A 23,562-nucleotide genomic window follows, 5' to 3' on the forward strand; every position below is an offset into this window, starting at 1 on the left:
CACTGCCGCCAAGTCGCAGCCCCACAGGTGGCGTCCTTCAGCCAGCCCGTGGGCCCGACCACTGCCGCCAAGTCGCAGCCCCACAGGTGGCGTCCTTCAGCCAGCCCGTGGGCCCGACCACTGCCGCCAAGTCGCAGCCCCACGGGTGGCGTCCTTCAGCCAGCCCGTGGGCCCGACCATTGCCGCCTAGTCGCAGCCCCACGGGTGGCGTCCTTCAGCCAGCCCGTGGGCCCGACCACTGCCGCCAAGTCGCAGCCCAACGGGTGGCGTCCTTCAGCCAGCCCGTGGGCCCAACCATTGCCGCCTAGTCGCAGCCCCACGGGTGGCGTCCTTCAGCCAGCCCGTGGGCCCGACCATTGCCGCCAAGTCGCAGCCCCACAGGTGGTCTCCTTTTGTCAACACGTTGGGCCGACTGCAACCGCCAAGTCGACAGCTCTCTCATCAGTATCCCACACCAGTAGCCGGAGCCCGGTCGCTCGCGGTACACTCATTCTGGAAGACGATTTTAGCTGTCACAATGGTTGGGGCTTCTAGTTCCAATGGATCGGAAACGTTTTGCATCGTCCCTAACCCCAGTTTTGGGAACATCCTCAGGTCGATTCCTCTTTGATCCCGCGGGATTCCAAGCAATGCCACGGGAGGTCCTTCCCTTGTGACTGCCATCGTGCCGAGTTCCAGAGGAGAGGTCTCGGGTGCCGGTTCTATGCAGAAGCCTCGAGTGAAACCAAGGACAGCCATTTATCCCGCAGCGTTCCTTCCTTGTACAAACAACCATTTGATGATCTCGTCTAAGGCAGCTAAAACAACGGCGTTGGGACTGGGCCACTGTTTCCTTGTTTTCCAGGGTCATATCCAAGAACTTCTCACAGTGTTGGAGAAGATGGTCTCGTTCGCACAACGGACAGCCATTTTCATCCTCCTTTGCGTCACTGATAGTCGCCAAGACTGCGTAGTCCTTCACCCCGCTCGACTTACTGGAAACACGTCCAGCATGTCTGTCTTCTGAGGTGGGGGCTCTCTGACCCTGTTCTGGGTCTTGCATTATGTCATCGGACATATCTACCATATCCTTCACGAAGGCTGCCAACCATTCGATGTCAGGGGCATCTCCGTGCTGCTTCCGGTATTCATGCCTCTTGGTGGTGTGGTCATGCAGCAGTCTTCCTTTGAATCTCTTAGCCTAGGCGAGCGTCGTCTGAAGGTTATCGATTTGGTGGAGTTGCCCCATTGCCTTCAAACCGTCAATGCAAATCAACATGTCATCTACCAGTCGTGTCATACCCTTCGGATCTTGGAGACTCACTGACGGCCCCACGAGGAGCCTCTCTGTCAGCTGCCGTATATAGGTGTTTTTATTGCCATGGCGTTTCTCGAGAAGGGCCCAGGCTCTTTCGTACCCTTCCTTCTGATTCTCCATCGCGAGACAACTCCTCAAGTTTTCCTTCATGGGTCCACTATATGCTTCAACCAATATTTCCAGCTGTCGGGCCTGAGACAGGTCCGTCTCCTGAAAAAGACGCCGCAGTGATCTTTTGAATTCCCAGTAGGCAGGGATTGACTCTCCGTTGAACTTAGGTATCGAGCTTTTAGCTAACGCCATAGTGCTGCAAAGTCGGGACGCCCATACTGCAGGTTCATCGGGCCCACGTAGCGGTCTCCGTGTGGGATTGGGGCCTTTCTGTTCCTTTAGTGACGGAAGCGTCTCGATCTCCTCATTCTGCATAGCAGTTTTGCTAGTCCCTACCTGTGAGGGTTCGGGGGAAAGGAGTGAGATTATTTCCTCCCCCTGGTTCGGAAGTTCCAACGCGAGGGGCAGGTTTGGTTTAGAAGGGGCCGTTGCCTGTCCAGTAGATGTCGAGGGTGCGGGGGACGGGATTGAGTTTATTTCCTCCCCCTGGTTCGGAGATTCTAATGCGAGGGGCAGATTCAGTTCAGAAGAGGCCGTTGCCTGTCCAGTAGATATGGATGAGTTCTCTCCATCCTGTAACAGTTTCACAGTTTCCGCCAGGGTGCACAACATCGTCGTCACAGTAGATAGTGTCTTCGCGATTTTGTCCATCTTGTTTTCCAACTGTCGTTGTGCCAGCACGATATTTGTATCCGTTAGTTCTGGAACCAAAGGAGGTTCCCTCTCCAACAGATCCACCTCCAGCTGTGCCTGAGTCAACACAGGGTCTGACTCCATAGCAGAGCCCCCAGTTTCCACGGTCTCGGCATCCATCTTCTAACGATCACCCCTGATGGCAGTACCAAGAAGCCTACTCACGGCCTGTGAAGGAGTCCGAACGCGGCAGGAATTTCTCACCGGCCAGGTGTAGGAGAGGTGGTGGGGTTCGGCTGACTCTCCGGGCGGCAGGGCGGCACACAAGGCCGCCGTTGCACGGGAGACGGGCGGCACACACAAGGCCGCCGGTGGACGGGAGGCGGGCGGCACACACAAGGCCGCCGGTGCACGGGAGGCTGGCGGCACACACAAGGCCGCCGGTGCACGGGAGGCGGGGGGCACTCACGGGGCCGCCGGTGCGCGGGAGGCGGGCGGCACACACAAGGCCGCCGGTGCACGAGAGGCGGGCGGCACACAAGGCCGCCGGTGCACGGGAGGCGGGGGCAGACACAAGGCCGCCGGTGCACGGGAGGGGGCGGCACACAAGGCCGCCGGGGCACGGGAGGCGGGCGGCACACACAAGGCCGCCGGTGCACGGGAGGCGGGCGGCGCCGCCAACGCCGCCGGGGCACGGGTGGCTGGCGGCACACACAAGGCCGCCGGTGCACGGGGGGCGGGCGGCACACACAAGGCCGCCGGTGCACTGGAGGCGGGCGGCACACAAGGCCGCCGGTGCACGGGAGGCGGGCGGCACACCCAAGGCCGCCGGTGCACGGGGGCGGGCGGCACGCACAAGGCCGCCGGTGCACTGGAGGCGGCGGCACACTGGGCCGCCGGTGCACGGGAGGCGGGCGGCACAAGGCCGCCGGTGCACGGGAGGCGGGCGGCATACACAAGGCCCCCGGTGCACGGGAGGCGGGGGGCACACACGGGGCCGCCGGTGCACGGGAGGCGGGCGGCACACACAAGGCCGCCGGTGCACGGGAGGCTGGCGGCACACATGGCCGCCGGTGCACGGGAGGCGGGCGGCACACACAAGGCCGCCGGTGCACGGGAGGCGGGGGGCACACACAAGGCCGCCGGTGCACGGGAGGCGGCACACAAGGCCGCCGGTGCACGGGAGGCAGGGGCACACAAGGCCGCCGGTGCACGGGAGGCTGGCGGCACACAAGGCCGCCGGTGCACGGGAGGCGGGCGGCACACACAAGGCCGCCGGTGCACGGGAGGCGGGCGGCACACAAGGCCGCCGGTGCACGGGAGGCGGGCGGCACAAGGCCGCCGGTGCACGGGAGGCGGGGGGCACACACAAGGCCGCCGGTGCACGGGAGGCTGGCGGCACACACAAGGCCGCCGGTGCACGGGAGGCGGGCGGCACACACAAGGCCGCCGGTGCACGGGAGGCGGGGGGCACACACAAGGCCGCCGGTGCACGGGAGGCTGGCGGCACACACAAGGCCGCCGGTGCACGGGAGGCGGGCGGCACACACAAGGCCGCCGGTGCACGGGAGGCGGGCGGCACACACAAGGCCGCCGGTGCACGGGAGGCGGGCGGCACACACAAGGCCGCCGGTGCACGGGAGGCGGGGGGCACACACGGGGCCGCCGGTGCACGGGAGGCGGGCGGCACACACAAGGCCGCCGGTGCACGGGAGGCGGGCGGCACACACAAGACGGTGTCAAGATCACTTCCACTGTCTTCTTCGTTACCAAGACCACTATTGAATTCACGTTTTGACTGTTACCGCAACTGCGGTGATTTCAATAATGTTGACCTGGAGAATGAGACACCCGCACGTCGACACGAACTTTTATTTTGATCCTGTTCGGTCAAAACCTGGAACACAATTTGTGGCTACTAGAACAAAGAACAAGTCAACTAATATGGCATTATGATGACATAACAGGGGCGACGTATATACATATACGACACGAGAGCGAGTTAACTTACGTGTTTCGGGCTCTCGGACTCGGACAAACTCGGACAGAAAGGATATCCGTGTGAATAGTACCAATTCTTGACACCGTCTGCTCCCTTTTCTCCCTTGTAGCTCACCCTCAGGGCCTCTGTCGCCCCTTACGTGAGTCACCCTCAGGACCTTGTGTAAGCATTCTCTACATTAACCCTGCATTAACCCTAAGCGATAAGACCGGCGAACGCGTAAACATCAACCAATGACCTCTGACCCGACACTCTCTCTCTCACACTTTGTCTCTCTCTCTCTCTCTCTGTCTCTCTCACTCTCTTTGTCTCTCTGATCGGCGGTAACAAGTGTAGATAACTATATATAAATATAAGTATGATTAATAAGCACGGCTTCATCGAACCAGCCTCTACAAACCCTTTTGTCTTGGTTTCGTATGTAAGATAAGACCACTGGTAAAAACTTCATTAATTTTCATTTATCTCTCATTTATAAACTTATCATGAATTTTACTTTCAAATACTGTGAAATCAGTAGAAAAATCCTGGGGTGAAAATCATTCAAAATTACCAGGCACAAATTCCTTTGATTTTCGCTTACAAAAATCAAGATCATATAATCTCCTTCAAAAAGAAAAGAAAAAAAACGCACCCAAATTGAATGAAAATAAGCGAGTTATGCTTCGTTAAAGTATGAAAAGGTTAACTGCTCAGGAGAGGCCATTTTTAAAGTACGCACGTTAGCTGACGCTCTTTTTAATTAAAATCCTTCAGCCGCATAGTCTTCCCTATCATCCTTCACTCGCATACGTTTTTTTTCCGATGCCTTAGCTGCTCCCGTGTTCTATCTTGTTCGGCTAGTGATGACTGACGGATGTGTGAGCAGCGTTCCAAGAAGCTGAAGAATGTCTCCTTCCTTGTAGCCACATTACAGTCGAGTACAGCTGCAACAGCGAAGTCAAGGATGTTCGTGTTGGCATTCTTGTACTTCAAACAGTACCTCCACACTCTTGAATGTAACTGTTCGCTGGGGTTTTGGGTTTTCCCCAACAAACATGCAGACAGGATCTTGTCTAGGTCAGTCTTCTGTACTCACCCCAAACTTTTTGACGGAGATTGCTTGGCAGCTGGAACTTCACTCTCATGGTGTTGTGGGATGGTAGTGGTTCATCGTAAGCTATTGCTTGCTGATAGAAGCACCAGGTGTCACTCGTCTTTGGGCACAAGTGATGTGGGTTTTCATCAGATGAGGAGCAGTGCAGGAAGGTTGAAATTATGTCATTGCGTAAATCTTCCACAGTCCCTTCAACATGACGACGAACTGCAATGCCGAAATACCCTTCCCTGGCCTTCTCTGTTATCTTTTTCTAGTCTTGCTTATGTTTCTTTATTCCTCCCATGAAGAAAAGATAAGGGCGCTGGTTGACAATACAGGGAGAGGCGAAAGGCAAGAACACTAACCCTCCCCTCTCGACTTCTGAAGGCAACTGAGGGGTAGGAGTGGGCAGGTACCGGTACCAGTACCGGTACTAACGGTACCAGCTGAACGGTACGGTACCGGTACCAGATTGCTCGGTACCGGTACCAGATTGCTCGGTACCGGTACCAGATTGCTCGGATTTATTTACTGGATTTATTGATAATTCTTCATGTCCGATTTTTTTTTAGGTTGCTACTAAATATTGTTATTGTTATTAGACTATGATCGAGTACATCCAAAATAACTATACATGCTATTTTTTTTTCGAAAAAATAAATATTCACTTCATTCAGAGAGAGAGAGAGAGAGAGATCACCACTCAGTGAGTGGATATCTCGGTGATATGGGTACTCGATCATAGTCTAATAACAATAACAATATTTATTAGCAACCTAAAAAAGAAAAAGAATCGGACATGAAGAATTATCCAGTAACTCCAATAAATAAATAAAATAATAAAATAATGGAAACGGGAGCTGTGATGGAAACGAAGAGCAGGACAAAATGGTGGGAACTTGGGGGGACGGTCAGCGAGGCAGTGACTCAGCGTCTCCACACAGGGCCCATACCGCGTGATACCACATGGAGGCGGGCGAGCGCCGAGCGTCACTAAGATCCAAACGGTACTGGTACTAGCGGCAATGCGCAGTGCCGAGTGATCATGACGCCTCCCGGCACCCGAGTAATCATGAGGCTTCGCGGCACCAGGTACCGGTACCGAGTACCGCGAGGAATCGATTCTTCGCGGTACCCGGTACCGGGTACTGCGAAGCCTCATGATCACTCGGGTGCCGGAAAGCGTCATGATCACTCGGCACTGCGCATTGCCGCTGTTACCGGTACCGTTTGATCTGACGATCGGCTCGCGCGCGCCCGCCCTATGATGTGGTAACACGCGGTATTTCTTCTGTAGAGTTTCACTCTCTCTCGCCGTCCTGACCGTCCCCCCAAGTTCCCACCATTTTGTTTAATAAATATTGTTATTGTTATTAGACTATGATCGAGTACATCCATAATAACTATACAAGATATTTTTTTTTCGAAAAAATAAATATTCACTTCAGTCAGAGAGAGAGAGAGAGAGAGAGAGAGAGAGAGAGAGAGAGTTTTCTTTACAGGAAATTTATTTGGGAATTTCATCAGAAGTCAGAGATAAAAAAATACTCCTTCGGGTACCGGTACCGGTACTAACGGTACCTGAGTTTTCGGTACCGGTACTACTGGTACACAAATTAACGGTACTTGCCCATCCCTACTGAGGGGCTCACTTATATTATATAGCGGCTAGTGCTTATATACCCGATACAGAGAGCTGCAGAAAAACATCCAGAAATGTAATTTCTCAACCCCCAATAAAATTGAGTGAAAATTTTCGGCTTATTCCAAGACAAAAGAGAGGCATACGTGAATGTGGGGTTGCCAGGTGTTGCCAATTTTTTATCTAAATATTCTATAAAAAAAAAAAGAGAGAGCAAATACAGTTGTAAAGTGTTTGTACAATGTGGCCACCATCAAGTCCATGCCTTTGGAGTGATTAACCGGAATTCGACCATATACCATATCGTACATCTGGCTCACAGACTCCCTTATCCACCTCGTCCGCTGCCTGCCCTCAACTATATGGGTTACACTGTTACTCTGGTTATCCGCTTGTTATCTGTTCTGCTAAGGATACTACCTTCCGAAGTTCAGTTATTACTCCTCGTCATTAATCTATCTTTAAGGGGGTAATAGGGGGTCAAAATAATCGAAAAATGTGAAAATGCAGGGAATTACAGTCATACTATTGTAAATGATTGTGCAAAGTATATATATATATATATATATATATATATATATATATATATATATATATATATATATATATATATATATATATATATATATATATATATATATATATAAATTTTGTTGGGGGGCCATTTTTTAATTGAGTAGATCTCGGCCACTGTTTAGTTTATAAAGTTTGTGTGTAATTTAAACAACTGACTCAGCTGAGTGAGCGTTTAACAGCTGGGTATTTAACTGCGTAAGACCGCCGTTTAATTGTGCCACATGTCTGGCAGGCGCACAAGGTCTTGGGGCTCAATGCAGCGATGCCTGAACTTAGGTACAGAATATGCATTTTCGCATTTATCGATATTTTGACCAACCCCCCTTACTATCCCCTTAAGCTTTGACCGTTTTCTATTTCATGATACTCGCTTCCTGTCTCTCCGTGTTGCCCCCAGCATTTTTCGCTCTGTTTCCCTTTGTGCACTTCTTAGTTTTCTCTAAGTATTTTGTGATGCGCCATGTTACTGAATCATATTTTAGGAATGCACGATACATGGCTTGTCTACTTTTCTCCTCAGGGAGAGTGGCAAGTTGCTTTTGAGACTACCAAAACCACTCCCTCACATTCTTATTGTTTGATTTCTTTTTTTGTGGTCTGACTTTGCTATATTTGGTCGTTCTGTACATCCACTATATGTTATTCCTATATTTGATTGTTGACAGTGTCCAAAGTTTAGTTCTTACTGTAGCAGCTAGTACTAAAAGGCCAAGCTTTGTAAACATTTTTATTTTCACTTTTCATGAAACAACAGCCGAACTAACCTGTAAACACACTAAAGAAATGACTGAAGGCTTTACAGTCATGCTATTACTCCAGATGTTTTGGTGGGAGCACCTTGGGAAGGCAGAGGAGCTGTGTACGTCTTTTTGGGGTCAAGGAATGGCCTCCGGCAGCAGTACTCCCAGCGCCTCTCCCCAGAAGACTTTTCTCCTCCTGGCCTCAGAGGGTTTGGCATGTCAATGTCACGAGGCATTGACATAGATAACAATGGCTACCCAGGTACGTGAAGGACTTCTCGCTTTCTTCTCAAGTATTTCATAATCATTTCAATCATGCAAACTGTGTTCAGCTGTTACATAACTGACAACTCCAGAGAAAATAAAGAACAATTTCGACCTCCAGATGTGGCCATTGGAAGCATATTGTCGGGGCACGTGGCGGTAGTCAAGACTAGACCAGTGGCAAAGTTATCTGGCTGGATCGTTGCCCGCCCATCTAGTGTGCCCTGGGAAGGGAGGGCGAACCTCACCCTCACAACCTGCCTCCACTACGAGGGACGCAGTGTGCCAAGAAACTATTGTGAGTTTACAGAAGTACTGTTAAGTAAACAGGTAAAACAGTAAACTCTCTCTCTCTCTCTCTCTCTCTCTCTCTCTCTCTCTCTCTCTCTCTCTCTCTCTCTCTCTCTCTCTCTCTCTCTCTCTCTCTCTCTCTCTCTCTCTCTCTCTCTCTCTCTCTCTCTCTCTCTCTCTCTCTCTCTCTCTCTCTCTCTCTCTCTCTCTCTCTTCCCAAATCTTTTAATAATTTTTATCATTAATATTATCCTCCCTGTTTGAGCGAGCTTTCAAAACTATATATTCAGCTTTTATTGGCAGCGTCTGAATACTTTATGTTTATCATCTGTTTAGTGTGTTATTGTAATGTGATGAAACTCGCCTCACTGATGATACTGATGAAAGGCTAGTAAATGGATAAAGTGTAAATAAGAAGAATGAATGTCTCTGTTGCTCAGCCCTCCAAGTGTCCCTCACCTTGGACCATGGAAGCCCCTCCCCTCGTGCCTCCTTCAGGGACAACTCATACGTCCACACCTTCACTGAGGACTTGCTTGCCAACAGTGCAGACCCAGCTTGTCGGACTCACCAGGTGACTGTGAAGGTGAGCCAAGTTTAAGCAGCTTCGCGGGAAAAGTTCAAGCTGGAGATCATATACACACAAATACTGTGAACACCGCACGATTGCCCAAGGTTCTCAGACACACTGAAGCGATTAGTCAGAATAAGGTTGCCACCCGTTCCTTAAAATACGGATTCTTTCCGTATTGGAGAGTGAAATGTTGCGTTTCGTTTTAAACCAGTACGGAACGCCATTTGTTCCGTATTTGGCTGTCTGAATGGTCAAACAGATAGAATCCAGTACTTTAAAATTGTAGTGAGCAGATTTTTCGGCCAGTCACAAAAACAGTCCGTAAAATTATGCATTTGTCAAGGGTTGTCCTGAAACACGTGTATAGTACGGGACATAACGTCCCTATCCCTTTCCTCCTGCACCCGTCACCAGCGGGCAGCGGCTGTCCGTCAGGCCAGGTTAGAGAAATTTTTGGGTTGCCAGCCGTTCCTTAAAATGCGGATAATGAGAAAAAAAACGTGATTATCGAAACGACCCTAAATGGATGACCCGTTGGCTCAAGTGTGAGATTGGCTTAAAGAGAGTAATTTATAGGATAATTAATAATGGGGAACCCTCTTCAGGGGTAGGTATGTTGAACAAGCCAGATCGGTGAAAAACACCCCCTGGCAAAAATGAATCATAAGATTAGAGTAGCCGACGAGGCCAAGAGCGATCCCAAGGGTTTCCTTAAATTGTACAATACGAAAACAAAGGAGAGAATTGGACCGTTGGAAAGAAACACAGGTGAGCTCGTTGAGAATGTAGGATATACGAGTCAAATGTTGAACGACGACTTTCTCTCAGTTTTCACATAGAAAAATCTAACAACCATTCCGGAGAGAGTTCAGGTATATGAGGGCGAAGACAACGACAATTTGAGGGATGTGATCATCACTAGGCAGATAGTCTAGGATGAGATTGCTAGGAAAAAGAAAAACAAATCGCTGGGTCCAGACGAAACATTTCCATGTGTTCTGAAAGATTGCAAGGAGGTCCTCATTGGCCCAACTACCGATATCTTTAAGATGTCGGTAAATTCTGGGTATGTGCCCAACCAATGGAAAGTAGCTAATGTGACGCCGATTTTCAAAAAGGGGGACAAGTCAGCCACCTCAAATTATCGCCCAATTAGTTTCACATCAGTTGTAGGCAAGATGTTGGAGTCAATTGTAGCCAATAGCCATCGGAACCATTTAGAGAAGCATAGTTTAATTCATGACTCACAGCATGGGTTCACGAAGGGTAGGTCTTGCCTTACTAACCTGCTGTCCTTTTATAATAAAGAAGGATGACAGAGATGAAAACTATGACACACTATATCTAAATTTTAGTCAAGTGTTCGACAAAGTCGCTCATCGCCAGCTATTATTAAAGTTTACATCAATGATTTGGGCACAGGAATTAGCATTGATGTCAATAAGTTTGCTGATGATACCAAGATCGGTAGAGAAATCCAATCAGACCAGGACGCCAGCGTTCTCCAGGATGAGCTTGACAGACTATATGATTGGGCGGGGAAGTGGCAGATGGAATTCAATGTCGGGAAGTGTAGTATCCTGAGTGTAGGAAGGAATAACCTTTCACATAATTTCACCTTTAATGATGTGAGAAAGACATAGGAGTATTAATGAGCACTGACCTCCGTCCTAGGGCTCAATGCATCCAGGCTAAGAATCGTGCAAACAGGGTACTTGGTTTCATCTCAAGGAACGTAAGCAATAGGAGCGCTGAAGTCATCCTTAAACTTTCCTTAGCACTAGTTAGACCTTATCTTGATTACGCGGTCCAGTTCTGGTCCCCCTACTATAGAATGGATATCAAGATGTTAGAATCTGTACCGAGGAGGATGACAAAGATGATTCAGGGGGTGAGAAACTTGCCGTATGAGGACAGATTGAAGCATTTGAATCTACACTCTCTAGAAAGGCGAGTGTTGCGAGGAGACCTGACCGAAGTCTATAAATGGATGAAGGGCCTTAATAAAGGGAATGTCAATAGACTTTTGGTCGTAAAAGAGCCAGGTAGGACAAGTAGCAATGGTTTTAAGTTAGATAAATTCAGATTCAATAAGGACATAGGCAAGAATTGGTTTACCAATAGATTGGTGGATGAGTGGAACAGGCTTGGCAGTCATATTGTGTGTGCCACTACTATAGATACATTCAAGAAGAGGTTGGATAAATTCATGGATAGTGAGGTACGGTGGAGTTAAGCTTACAGGAGCTGCCTTGTATATGCCAACCGGCCTCTTGCAAACTCCTTACGTTCTTTTGTTCTCATGTTCTTATGTTCTTATGACCTTTAACATTTTCTTCACAGGAAAATAAACTTGACCCTGACCAACCTCTGGACATGAAGCTGGAGTATGATCTTTTACACACTCCTGCGACTGACTTGATGAGTAAGTTCCTGATCAATAGGGTCTGTTTAGGTATATGATGTTTTTTCCGTCAATATTTGCACCCTCCTGTCCCCGCCAATATTGCTCCATAACACTCCTCCAAATACCCTGTTAAGTATTGTCACCCTGGCATTATTACAGCCTCACTGGCTGTGGTACTGCCACTGCACAAAGTCAGCGTGATGAAAGCACGGAGGGAGAGGTGAGGGAAAGACCAGTTGAGGAGGACAGGTATTGGCTGCCCTGAAGAGTTACGACAGGAGGAAGTGTGAGCGGGAGGGTGAAGAAGGGTGTGAGAAACAGCAGTATCGTGTCAAGTCTGTCATATGCGCTGGAATGGAAATAAGCTTGTATATATGCTGTGTGTCAGGGCGGGATGGAGGAAGTAATGAATGTTTGGGTATGGGAGGTGTTGTGTGGGTGAAGCAGCAATGGGCGTCGATTATGGAGTAGCTGAATGGGTGATGTGTGGTGCTTTGAGATGGTTTGGACACCTGATGAGAATGAACGACGACTTTTGGAAGCTATATGAGGGTAGGATTGATGGAGAGGGCGTCAAGGGGACACCACCTGGGAAACAAATTATAGGAGAGGACGAGTGTTGGAGAGAGGTGGTAGGAAAGGGACTGAGTGTGCTGGAATGGGGCAAGATGGAGATGATTCTGCCGTGACCACCCGAGAGGAAACATGGGTGTTGCAAGGAGAAACAGACGGACCAACCCTACCCCCCTTCATCACACCCACAGTGATAGATGTGTTACCAACTGAGGTGCTTTCAGTGATGGTTAGTTCTGTTCCTTAAAAAAGTTGTCTTTCATCCACATTTAGTTACCTTTAGGTAAATGGTTTACAGACAAATACAAGAATTCTTCTTGTATATCCTTTTCTTGTAATTGTGATGATGTGCTGTAGCCACTGCTCCCTGCCACCCACATGTGCCTCACCGTAACACCAAGCCAACACCGCTCGCCGTCTTGGCATCATAGCTGTGAGGGGTACAAGCACATCTGCACTGCAGCACCAAGCTACGCAGTTCACTTTTTAATTAAGGGGGGTTGTAAAATATCGAATCCCATGTTAAATTCCTTATGTTCTAAGTTTAACTCCTCCCTTATTTATGGAGCGATTGCTTTCATTCAAAAAGCATTTTAATCAGGAAGGATAGGAGAGTAAAGGCTACTCTCTTTTGGCTTTAAACAAAAGTAAAAGATATTTTTTTAAAGTTCGATGAAATAATAAAAAAATCTTGACAATATTTTTCAAAAATCAAAATCAACTTCAAACAATAGTTTATAGGGTAGCCTTTCTTCCTTACACATACTTTCATAAGCTGCAGTGGAAGGTATGTCTATAACAAGAAGTGCAAAGGAGGAGATATTTTTTAAAGTGCAAAATCATGGTTTTGAAACATCAAGCGATGACGTTTAGATATTCTTTTAAAAATTTACCTATTCCAAATTGGGACTTGAGATCCACAGGATATATACATCAAGATATGAAGAGAAAAGCAGACATGGTTTCCTTTACTTACCTTCATTGATTGTGTGAACAGGCTGCTTTGTTTACCCGAGGTTACGGCTTTTTACGGGGTCACAAATACATTTACTCGAATTTTAACATTTTGCGCCATATTTCAAAGTAAAAATCAGTGTTCTAGTGTGTGAAATCAATAAAATATAATAAAAAAGACATCTGAGGCGGATACATAGAGTATTTTGTTGGATTTATATAAAAAAATACTATATAATCGATTTTTCACGGATAAATATGAAAATATAACAATGAGTGCTAAAATTTCCCATTTCCTAAGCCAGTGGTGAGAGAGAACCTAAGGGTTTCATGACAGACCAAGGAAAAAAATTAAAAAGGGTGAAAACATGGATTGCAGCGCGTAGCGCCGCGCGGAAACTCATTGCAGCACGTTGCGTTGCATGTTGCATACCACTGTATTATTTTTCACTGGATTCATTCATATACCAAAAGAAAGAGAAAAATTCACAGATTTGTTTAAAAAATAAAAAAAAGATAAATAAATTCAGGCCGACCATTTACAACCCCCCCTTAATCTAGTCATTTCTTGTATCACTTCTCTGTTCAGCTGCTGGACCTGAAGGGTTCCCTCAACGGGTCCCACAAAAAGTCTTAATTATAGTCTTGTCCACACACACAAGTCTTGGACAATGGGAGCTTCTCATTCTCTCATTCCCTCTTAACTATCCCTACCTGTTCCTTTATCTTAGGGAAGTATTGGCTTTGCATTTTAAACCTTAGGTTGCAAATGCTACATGTAACTTGAGTTGTTAAAGAAAACACCTCAGTGTGTAGCATATAGCAGCTTCTACTGCTACATGACGTGTACTTTTTTCTCTTGATATGGAGATTTGAATGCCTTAATAGAAATACAAATATTGCATACTGTATAATGTTTGGTGCTCATTTGTTATTTCATTCTGCCCAGAGCAACCCACGACAAGCCCTAGCGAGACACACACCAGCATGACTCAAGTGAGCATTTCAAAGGGATGTCAGAAGATCTGCAGAGTGGATATGAAGGTTGAGGCGGATCTCGGTCTTGGGTATGTATTATTATGGGAACCTTCCTTGATTATCACATGTTCCGATTCCTGCTCTTTGCAAAATTCATAATAGGGTGGCCATGACAGAATTCCCATTGGCTAGAGGCCTTTTCTTTATTCTAACCTTGATGCATAAGCATTTCCTCTCACTCTTGTGAGAGCCGATAGGATTTTTCAGGGGAGGCTTTGGGGGAATGTTCTTTGATGCAGGAGAGCTGAGGTTGTGGCAAGAGAAAGGAGCAATGTTTTGTTTGAAATGTAAGATGGAGGGAGCTGATACTATTTTCAGGTTAAGCTTAAGACCCTCAAACCTCCTCAGTGCTGTCACTGAGCTAGGGGTTTTGATTTGTATCCAACCTTCCAGTTAGGAAAGACCACTGACGATGAATTGGTTGGGATCCCTGCACAATTTTGTGATACAGCTGTTTTGTGATATAGTTGTTTTCTCGGAACAGTGCCGAACGTTCATAGTACACCTGTGCTCAAAACCCATTTTTGTGAACTAATAAAGTATGTGTTTTTAGAGAAGACAAGAAGCTGGTGGTGGGGCACAGAGACAAACTGGTACTGCGCACCGTTGTGTCTAACAATGGCGACTCTGCCTACTTCCCCGCCGTAAATGTGACTGTGGGGCCGCCTCTCACTCTCGTTCTGCCCCAGTCGCATGACTGTAGGTTCTTCAGTGCCGACTTGAGGACCTCGCTTGTGTGCAGCCTTTCCAACCCAATCAAGAACAGTACCACGGTAAGGCAGACAGTAGTAGAAGCAACCACTACTGGTTTTAATAGTTTTATATTCTGAAATCAATTCTACGCATTCCAGTAGTTTGAAGTTTTCTATCTCTTTAAGGTTCATGGCATTCAAAGCTACGGATGATTATGTTTCTTTATCTCTATATATCGTAATGTTGCTCCTCTACATTTGTCTTTACCCATTACTTTCTTATCCCTCACAATGCATAAAACTGTTACAGTAAGACAGTAACTTCTCCTTTTCTTAATTCCTTTCGGTGCTGTGCTTGTGGCTTGTTGGACGCACACCTTCACTGTACGTCTGACCTTTCCCGTGTGAATTGTACATATAAATAGACATTACACTGCCAGTTTGTGCACTGCTGCAGCGCCATGGAGGGTGTTGGCTCATTTCAAGTGTGTCACCCCAAAGGCTGCGGATATATGTTGCGCTTCAGTGAGAGGGAACGCAATCACACACAAAGCCAAGAAGATCAGGGGCTTTGGGGGAGAGGGATTGCTGTACCTTTGTGGTGGTTTGCTTTCTCCAAAGACTCTTGTTCCATTCGATTTTCTTTCACTTCGGCAGTCTTCAGTGCTCCAGCTTGTGGTCAGCAGGTTCTTTATGATGCTTTAGAATAGCCTCACCTTTGCTTCATTCTTCACATTTTCTCACAAGCCTCTTACCTCCTCCCTCCTATTTCTTTTAGTTATCCCTTGCCTTCCATTAAGAGTTAGGTCTCTTGCAAAACAAAAACATCAACATGTCGCTGCCGGATCCTGAACACTACGCACGTGGTATTGTGCCATCCTTGGTTTGACTGCACATTCATCCAAGTGCTTAGTCACAGCCGTAACTGTTCTTCCATTGTACAAAGTCTCAAGCCTGTAATTTTCTTGAAGATTTCTATCCCTGCACAACTTATCTCCTAACATAAGAAAATTATTTTCTTTTTCTTCACTCTCCACTCTTTGAGCATTGTTTTTAATTCCTTACAAATATTCAACCACTGCCCATAAAAAAGTATCATTTATAATTGAACATCGTCACCAGTCCACTTTCATACTTCATAATCCATAAGTTTGTCTGGCCTGTCTCCATTAATTAGGAATAAACCAAAGCGCCCTGCTGCACGATTCTGGCATTTGTTTTTCAGGACGTTGTGGAGGTGACTGTGGATGCCAGCTTGTTGACAGATGGCTCAAGTAACCCGTGGATACAGGTCAATGTTAGTGGAGAAGGAGAAGAGTTGAAGCCTGAGGATAATCATTGGTCAAAGAGCCTCCCTTTGGAAGCTCATGCTAGCCTTGAACTATATGGGTAAGAATTAATTTTACTTTCCATCTGCCTTTATATTTCTTCACACCTCGTAAGGTCCATTCCCTGCGCTAGTGTTCGTAGCAAAATATTACTAAGGTATTCCTTTCCATCATCCTGACTGCAATCATTGGAAAAAGGCCCCAAGATCCTCTGGCCCAAAGGAACGTCTCAGGCTCTTTCTCCCAACTTCTTGGGTCAGGGGTTCCAGTCCACCTTGGTGAAGGTTCTTGTGACAGCCGTGAAGTAAACCAAGCTGATCCCAGGACTGAGGTTTCATTGTTCAGACAATTGCGCTGTAGTTACACCCTGTAACAAAATATACGTAGCTTAACACTTAACAATGCTCAGCCAGAACGATTAACACCACTGGGCACACCAAGAAGACAAACAGCACACACAAACAATACATAACAAAACACACAACACAGCAACACATTGCAAAGGGAGAGAGACTGGTATTACCTAGCGTAGCATGCGAGATCCTCGGCTGGACTGGGCCCACCTACGGAGCGAACCTCAAAGGGAAACTACTCAGAGGGATTCGAACGTAAAGTTCCCTCAAAGGTAATCTACTGGGAGGGATTCGAACGTTAAGTTCCCTAAAAGGCAAACTACTCGGAGGGATTCGAACGTAAAGTTCCCTAAAAGGTAAACTACTGGGAGGGATTCGGACGTTAAGTTCCCTCAAAGGTAAACTACTCGGAGGGATTCGAACGTAAAGTTCCCTCAAAGGTAAACTTCTGGGAGGGATTCGAACGTAAAGTTCCCTCAAAGGTAAACTACTGGGAGGGATTCGAACGTTAAGTTCCCTAAAAGGTAAACTACTCGGAGGGATTCGAACGCAAAGTTCCCTAAAAGATAAACTACTGGGAGGGATTCGAACGTTAAGTTCCCTCAAAGGTAAACTACTCGGAGGGATTCGAACGTTAAGTTCCCTCAAAGGTAAAGTATTCGGAGGGATTCGAACGTAAAGTTCCCTAAAAGGTAAACTACTCAGAGGGATTCGAACGTAAAGTTCCCTCAAAGGTAAAGTATTCGGAGGGATTCGAACGTAAAGTTCCCTCAAAGGTAAAGTATTCGGAGGGATTCGAACGTTAAGTTCCCTCAAAGGTAAAGTATTCGGAGGGATTCGAACGTAAAGTTCCCTAAAAGGTAAACTACTCGGAGGGATTCGAACGTAAAGTTCCCTCAAAGGTAAAGTATTCGGAGGGATTCGAACGTTAAGTTCCCTCAAAGGTAAAGTATTCGGAGGGATTCGAGCGTTAAGTTCTACGCCCACTGTTGCCACAATCCATAAAGTTATTTCAACCCTTCATGCTTTCTCTCAGCCAGATCAGTTTCTTGTGAGTAAAAAGTAGCAGTAATGGTGTACGTATCATGGGGAATATTTTTTGCTTGATATCCATTATATTATCTAGACTAGAGAATTCAGTTTTCTGTTTCCATTGCAGAAAACGTATCAAGAAACTTAAGAATAGCTGCTTTACAGTCTTTTGTAGACCTGCGTAATTCTTCTGTTATGATTTGTCGTCATTTTTCAGAGCTTCCAAGAGAGAGCAAGTGTTTTACAAGCATGTGGGTGGAGACAACATCAACGCAACAGTCAACCCAAGATTTACGCACACCTTCACTGTACGTCTGACCTTTCCCGTGTGAATTGTACATATAAATAGACATTACACTGCCAGTTTGTGCACTGCTGCAGCGCCAACATCACCATGCATGAGGTAATGCCTTACAAGGTTGGTTCGTCTCACTTTTCTCCACCTTGCAGTTAGTGAAGAAGGGACCCACACCGCTTGGCCAGGTGGATCTGACCGTTGATGTTCCTGTCAATGTCACAGACGGTCAAAACCTACTCAAGCTCCATTTTCCAAAGGTAAGGAGAATACTTTTTTATGGTTTCATAAGAAAATAATTCTTCAAAGTTTGAAAAAGCATCCCATATTTACTGGACGTATTATTCCAATAATTTGCAGACAGATTTCTTGCATCAGCCGTTCCATTGCAAGCTGAGCAGCGGGAGCTTTGAGAGAGATGATGTGAGTCAGGGAGGAGGCGTGGCCACTGGTGGTAACACTGGAAGTGATGCAAAACCTTCCTTGCAGCCCATGTAAGTGTATTTTGTCTGTGCCTTGGTACCACATTGCCATTACTTGAACTGTACAAGACTTTTCATTTTTCAGATCAGATCTGTTCTGTTCAAACACTATTGAGTTTATAACTTTCTTTCCTCATATCCAGTCTTTTAGGCTAACTGAATCTGTACCCCCTTTGCTAAACTATATTTTGATGAAGTTTGCATTAAATAACTTTATGGTATCATATTTATGTTCACTTTTTTATAACAAATCAGCCATGTATATTGATAACTGTAAAGGTATATGTAGAGAACTAAACAGCAAAGGGTTGAACTTCATATCCACAGAATTGTGAGTGCTCAGAAGGACGAGGGTGACGGGACCCAGTACTTCGACTGTTCCTCGAGCCTAACAAGATGTGCGCAACTCTCCTGCCACATATACAACTGGCCAGTGGACACCGAGACAGCCAAGCTTACTATGGAGCTGGAGGTTGATCTTAGTGTCATGGGTAAGAACAAAATGCCTTTGAGCAGAAGTGCTGAGTCAGTCATTCAATTAATTAATGGTGACATGCATGCGCCAGGGGTCACGTCACCTCAACCACCCCATGATGTATGCCCCGGGGGTCCCTAATAGTGGCATGCATGCGCCAGGGGTCACGTCACCTCAACCACCCCATGATGTATGCCCCGGGGGTCCCTAATAGTGGCATGCGTGCGCCAGGGGTCACGTCACCTCAACCACCCCATGATGTATGCCCCGGGGGTCCCTCATAGTGGCATGCGTGCGCCAGGGGTCACGTCACCTCAACCACCCCATGATGTATGCCCCGGGGGTCCCTAATAGTGGCATGCGTGCGCCAGGGGTCACGTCACCTCAACCACCCCATGATGTATGCCCCGGGGGTCCCTAATAGTGGCATGCGTGCGCCAGGGGTCACGTCACCTCAACCACCCCATGATGTATGCCCCGGGGGTCCCTAATAGTGGCATGCGTGCGCCAGGGGTCACGTCACCTCAACCACCCCATGATGCACGCCCGGGGGTCCTCTGAGCAAGTCTCTATGCAGGACCCATATCCTTCCAAAATACCTCATGGAAGGATCCATCAATTTGCTCAAGCCATGAACTTTGGGGTATTCCCTTTTCGTGTTCTCCATTTTGGTTTGTCTTGCACAAAACAGCAGGGTTGACTTCTGGGTAACATCGCCACATGCCTGGAGTGGGTGTTCACAGACTATCCAGCTAATAGGTCTGGAGTCAGGTCACAGAATAATCGCTAGGTTGACAAAAAGTCATTCCAGCAATATTCTGTGATTCTACATCGACATTTATGACCGAAGGCAGTAACTTGCCTCTGATAAATCTTGGGGGGCCTTCGCCACAATACTGAACAATGCTATAAGCATATGCGTACCCTATCGTAACAGACCTTCAGCTTTTAAGAAACCCAAATGGTGGAATAACGAAATTCAAAATAGCCTATCTCTTAAAAAACGCGTATACAGTAGATACATATCAACTCAGAGTGAGGCTGACAAACTAGAGTTGGACAGAATTCGCCGCGAAACCAAGAAATTAATAAAACGAAGCAAGAAAAATCTTGAAGAATATATAACGGAAACAAATAAATCTAATCCTAAAGAATTTTTTAGCCATGTAAATAATAAAAAGTCACTCACTTGTGGTATCGGACCGCTTGCTAATGAAAATGGTAACCACACGAACGATGAAAATGAAATGGCTACAATCCTAAATAACTTTTTCGCATTCGTATTTACCGACGAAGATTGTTTATCACCTCAACCGCCGGAGGTTAGAAGGACCGAAAAGATGTTAAGTGGCGTGCTCATCGTAGAAAGTGACATTTTACGCACAATTGAAAAGATTGAAGTAAGCAAAGCTCCTGGTCCAGACAAAATTACCCCTAGGGTCTTAAAAGAAATCAAACATCAAATTTGTAAACCGCTCTCCATCATATTCAATAAATCTTTAACAGCTGGAAAAGTTTCCGTCGGATTGGAAACTTGCAAATGTCACACCAATTTTCAAAAAGGGGGACAAGTCTCATCCAGGAAACTATCGACCAATTAGCCTGACATCGATTGTTTGTAAGTTAATGGAGACGATCATTCGCGACAATATGGTGAAATTCTTCGAAGAAAATAGTATAATAAATAATTCGCAACATGGCTTCCGTAGTAAACGTTAGTGTTTAACTAACTTACTTGATTTTTTTCATTATATTTTTGAGGTGTTCGATGATAACAGATCAGTAGATATCATATATCTGGATTTTCAAAAGGCATTTGATAAGGTCCCCCACCAACGATTGCTCAGCAAACTATTGGCGCACGGTATCTCGGGTAACATTCACAATTGGCTTTTGGACTGGCTCCCTGAGCGGAAACAGAGAGTAGTTCTAAACGGTGTTACATCTAACTGGCTCGATGTCAGAAGCGGCGTACATCAAAGATCAGTGCTTGGCCCCATGCTCTTCTTAATTTATATTAATGATATCGATGATGGGCTCACTTGCAAAGTATCAAAATTTGCTGATGACACAAAAATTGCAAGTAAAGTAACTGCGACACTCGACGAAGAAGCTTTACAATCAGATCTAGATCGACTTGCACGTTGGGCCAATCAATGGCAAATGAAATTTAACGTTGACAAATGTAAAGTGTTGCACATCGGAAAAAATAACAATCGCGTTCGGTACGTAATGAATGCCCAACAACTTTCTGCAGTAAGTAAAGAAAAGGATCTTGGAATCACTATATCAAGCGATTTAAAGCCCGGTCAGCATTGTTCAGAGGTAGTTTAAACTGCAAACAAATTGGTTGGCTTCATCGGACGAGTCTTTAATAATAAATCGGAAAAAGTAATATTAAAACTGTATAATTCGTTGGTTCGACCCCGTCTAGAGTACTGTGTACAGTTTTGGTCTCCCTATTACAGAAAAAACATAAAAAAATTGGAACGGGTTCAACGAAGAGTAACAAAGATGATTCCTAGGTTGAGAAATTTATCATATGAACAAAGGCTTAAAGAAGTAAATTTATTCAGCCTATCAAAACGAAGAATGCGAGGCGATCTAACAGAAGTGTTTAAAATGTTCAAAGGATTCAGTGATATTAATGTGGAAGATTACCTTACAATTGATCGATCAAATAGAACAAGAAGAAATCACAATTTGAAGATAAGTGGTAAAAGATTCTCGTCGCACGAAGCTAAACACTTCTTCAATCGAGTTGTTAATGTTTGGAACTCTCTACCCTGTGATGTCGTTGATAGTACAACAGTTACGGCCTTCAAGAATAGATTAAACAAGTATTTTGAATCCAACCAGCAACTACGATATTACTCATTGTCGTAATAACGTTAAGTTCTTTCGAATACTGGTGTCCTTGTCCGCTTTTATCGCCCGGTTAGTGGTAGCAGTATTGGTAGTTCTTTCCTCTTTCCTACATAATTTCCATGCAGTTTTTCCATGCTGCATGGTTCTTTTTCCTTTCCTGCCAGCTTTGGCTGGAGGGATGGGGGGGTGGGGAGGAGCCTTCGCCTTTGCTGTCCTTCATCTTCCACCTTTGATTAGATAGTTAGTGTAGCTTGTCACAAACAGCCTCGTAAGGACCAGCAGGTCTGCTGTTGTTTGTTCTTCCTTTGTGTTACTTTGTGTTCCTTTGCGAGTCAGTTATTTAGTGTCCATGTTTCACAGGAAGAAACTTAGGCAAGGACACAAGCGGAGTCGGTTAAAGTTGCTATGGAGTGTTCATCATGTCCATGAATTATTAAATGACTGCAAGATGAAAAGTTGAGTTTGTGCCTCAACGCTATCCTAATTATCTTCATCCTTGTCACTATCATCATAAATCTGCCATTGAGGCAATGGGGGGTCAAAAGAAAACTACTTGTAGGGAAGAAAGATTATCCAGTAAAGGCCAGAGAATCGTTCACTTAAATCAGTGTTCTTTTGGCTCGCCTATTGCATTGGTAGACTTCCTTGTGGGGCCTAGTGGTCGGCCCCAGCCCGTTATGGAGCAAGCAAAAGTTTATAGAGGCGCCATCTTGCTTGGCTCATGCTGTCCCCCTGGAGTTCATCTTTGATTCTCTTTATAAAGAGAATCTAGAGTCTGGGGTGATAAATGGCATGTGGGTAGTCTTTGGCCCCTCGGCGATGACTGAAAAATTGGCAGGTTGTTTGTAGCGGTGGGCAGGACGTGAACCTGCGTCCTCCTGGACGCCAAACCCGCACGCTGCCCACTGAGCAACTGGCTGTTGCCCCCAACCCCAAGTGCTGGATACGACACAAATTCGGGCAGCCCACTGAAGATGCGAAGTGGATGGTATCTAGATCTTGTTCCTCTAGTTATTAAGCCCCTTTTTTACTTGAGGAACTTAACCATTTATTGGAATATTTCATGATCTGTTTCTGTTCGCTGTCGTAACCTTCCTCTTAGCTGAATCACGTGGCCCTACATTCCTTCAGTTCAGCGATGATGAAAGTAAATACTCATTTGAAACTGGCAATTATAAAAACCAATTTCAAGACTCAATAAAAATCTTTAATAAACATGCAAATGCTTTAATAACTTACATATGAACAGACTGCTTCTCACTATGTTTCGCTGACTGATGCTTCCCCGTCCACAGCCAAGCACATGTCCGCTAAGGGAGGAGCAGTCCTGGTGACCTCGGGGCGTGCCAGCATCCAGCCCCTCGCGCCTCGAATGGACTTTATTGGCGTAAGGTAAGCGCACTGGCTTCCTATCACCTCTGTGACATTCAAATTAATCAAAGTGAGAGGCGAGAGGATGAGACATGTGGGCTGGTGGATGAGAACAATCAGTTTATGATAAAACTGTGCCTGAACTGATAGTTACAGAAGGCTTCTACATCTTTAAAAGAGTTTTTCCTTATTTAAATTTTCCACCTATCCTAACATATACACGGGTCGTATAAGACACGGAAGTTACTCCACAATTAATACTTAATGATCCATACACCCAAGGGAGGCACGCGAGGAGGCGGGGACTCGAATCCAGCCGGAGTTTCTTCAGGCCAACGGGATCCCCTGGTGGGCTCCCCTGCTGGCTGTGATTGCAGCCCTCTTGCTCTTGGGACTCCTGACGTATGGACTATACAAGGTGAGACCCACTGACCAAAATTTTCCAGCAGACCTCTCAGATAAGTACGCAGCAATCTTTGTACACTC

At 46.3% G+C, this 23,562-nt stretch overlaps 1 protein-coding gene and 1 long non-coding RNA gene across 2 annotated transcripts in view; one reads left to right on the forward strand and one right to left on the reverse strand.

Moving 5' to 3' along the window:
• Positions 1-4,368, reverse strand: part of LOC126988412 (uncharacterized) — a 6,251-nt gene extending 1,883 nt beyond the window's left edge. Inside the window, exon 1 of the long non-coding RNA XR_007741917.1 lies at positions 3,982-4,368. This is a non-coding gene — a long non-coding RNA (uncharacterized LOC126988412). The remainder of the gene's footprint in view (positions 1-3,981) is intronic.
• Positions 1-23,562, forward strand: part of LOC126988411 (integrin alpha-PS3-like) — a 58,187-nt gene that overhangs the window by 28,891 nt on the left and 5,734 nt on the right. The window contains exons 10-22 of the mRNA XM_050846469.1: positions 8,159-8,341; positions 8,465-8,641; positions 9,075-9,220; positions 11,552-11,633; positions 14,092-14,209; positions 14,734-14,953; positions 16,098-16,261; positions 17,803-17,893; positions 18,036-18,140; positions 18,241-18,374; positions 18,690-18,853; positions 23,001-23,097; positions 23,359-23,494. Coding sequence (XP_050702426.1) covers positions 8,159-8,341; positions 8,465-8,641; positions 9,075-9,220; positions 11,552-11,633; positions 14,092-14,209; positions 14,734-14,953; positions 16,098-16,261; positions 17,803-17,893; positions 18,036-18,140; positions 18,241-18,374; positions 18,690-18,853; positions 23,001-23,097; positions 23,359-23,494 — 1,817 coding nt within the window. The remainder of the gene's footprint in view (positions 1-8,158; positions 8,342-8,464; positions 8,642-9,074; positions 9,221-11,551; positions 11,634-14,091; positions 14,210-14,733; positions 14,954-16,097; positions 16,262-17,802; positions 17,894-18,035; positions 18,141-18,240; positions 18,375-18,689; positions 18,854-23,000; positions 23,098-23,358; positions 23,495-23,562) is intronic.

Source organism: Eriocheir sinensis, chromosome 69 (assembly GCF_024679095.1).
Source record: "Eriocheir sinensis breed Jianghai 21 chromosome 69, ASM2467909v1, whole genome shotgun sequence".
NCBI classification, from domain to species: domain Eukaryota; kingdom Metazoa; phylum Arthropoda; class Malacostraca; order Decapoda; family Varunidae; genus Eriocheir; species Eriocheir sinensis.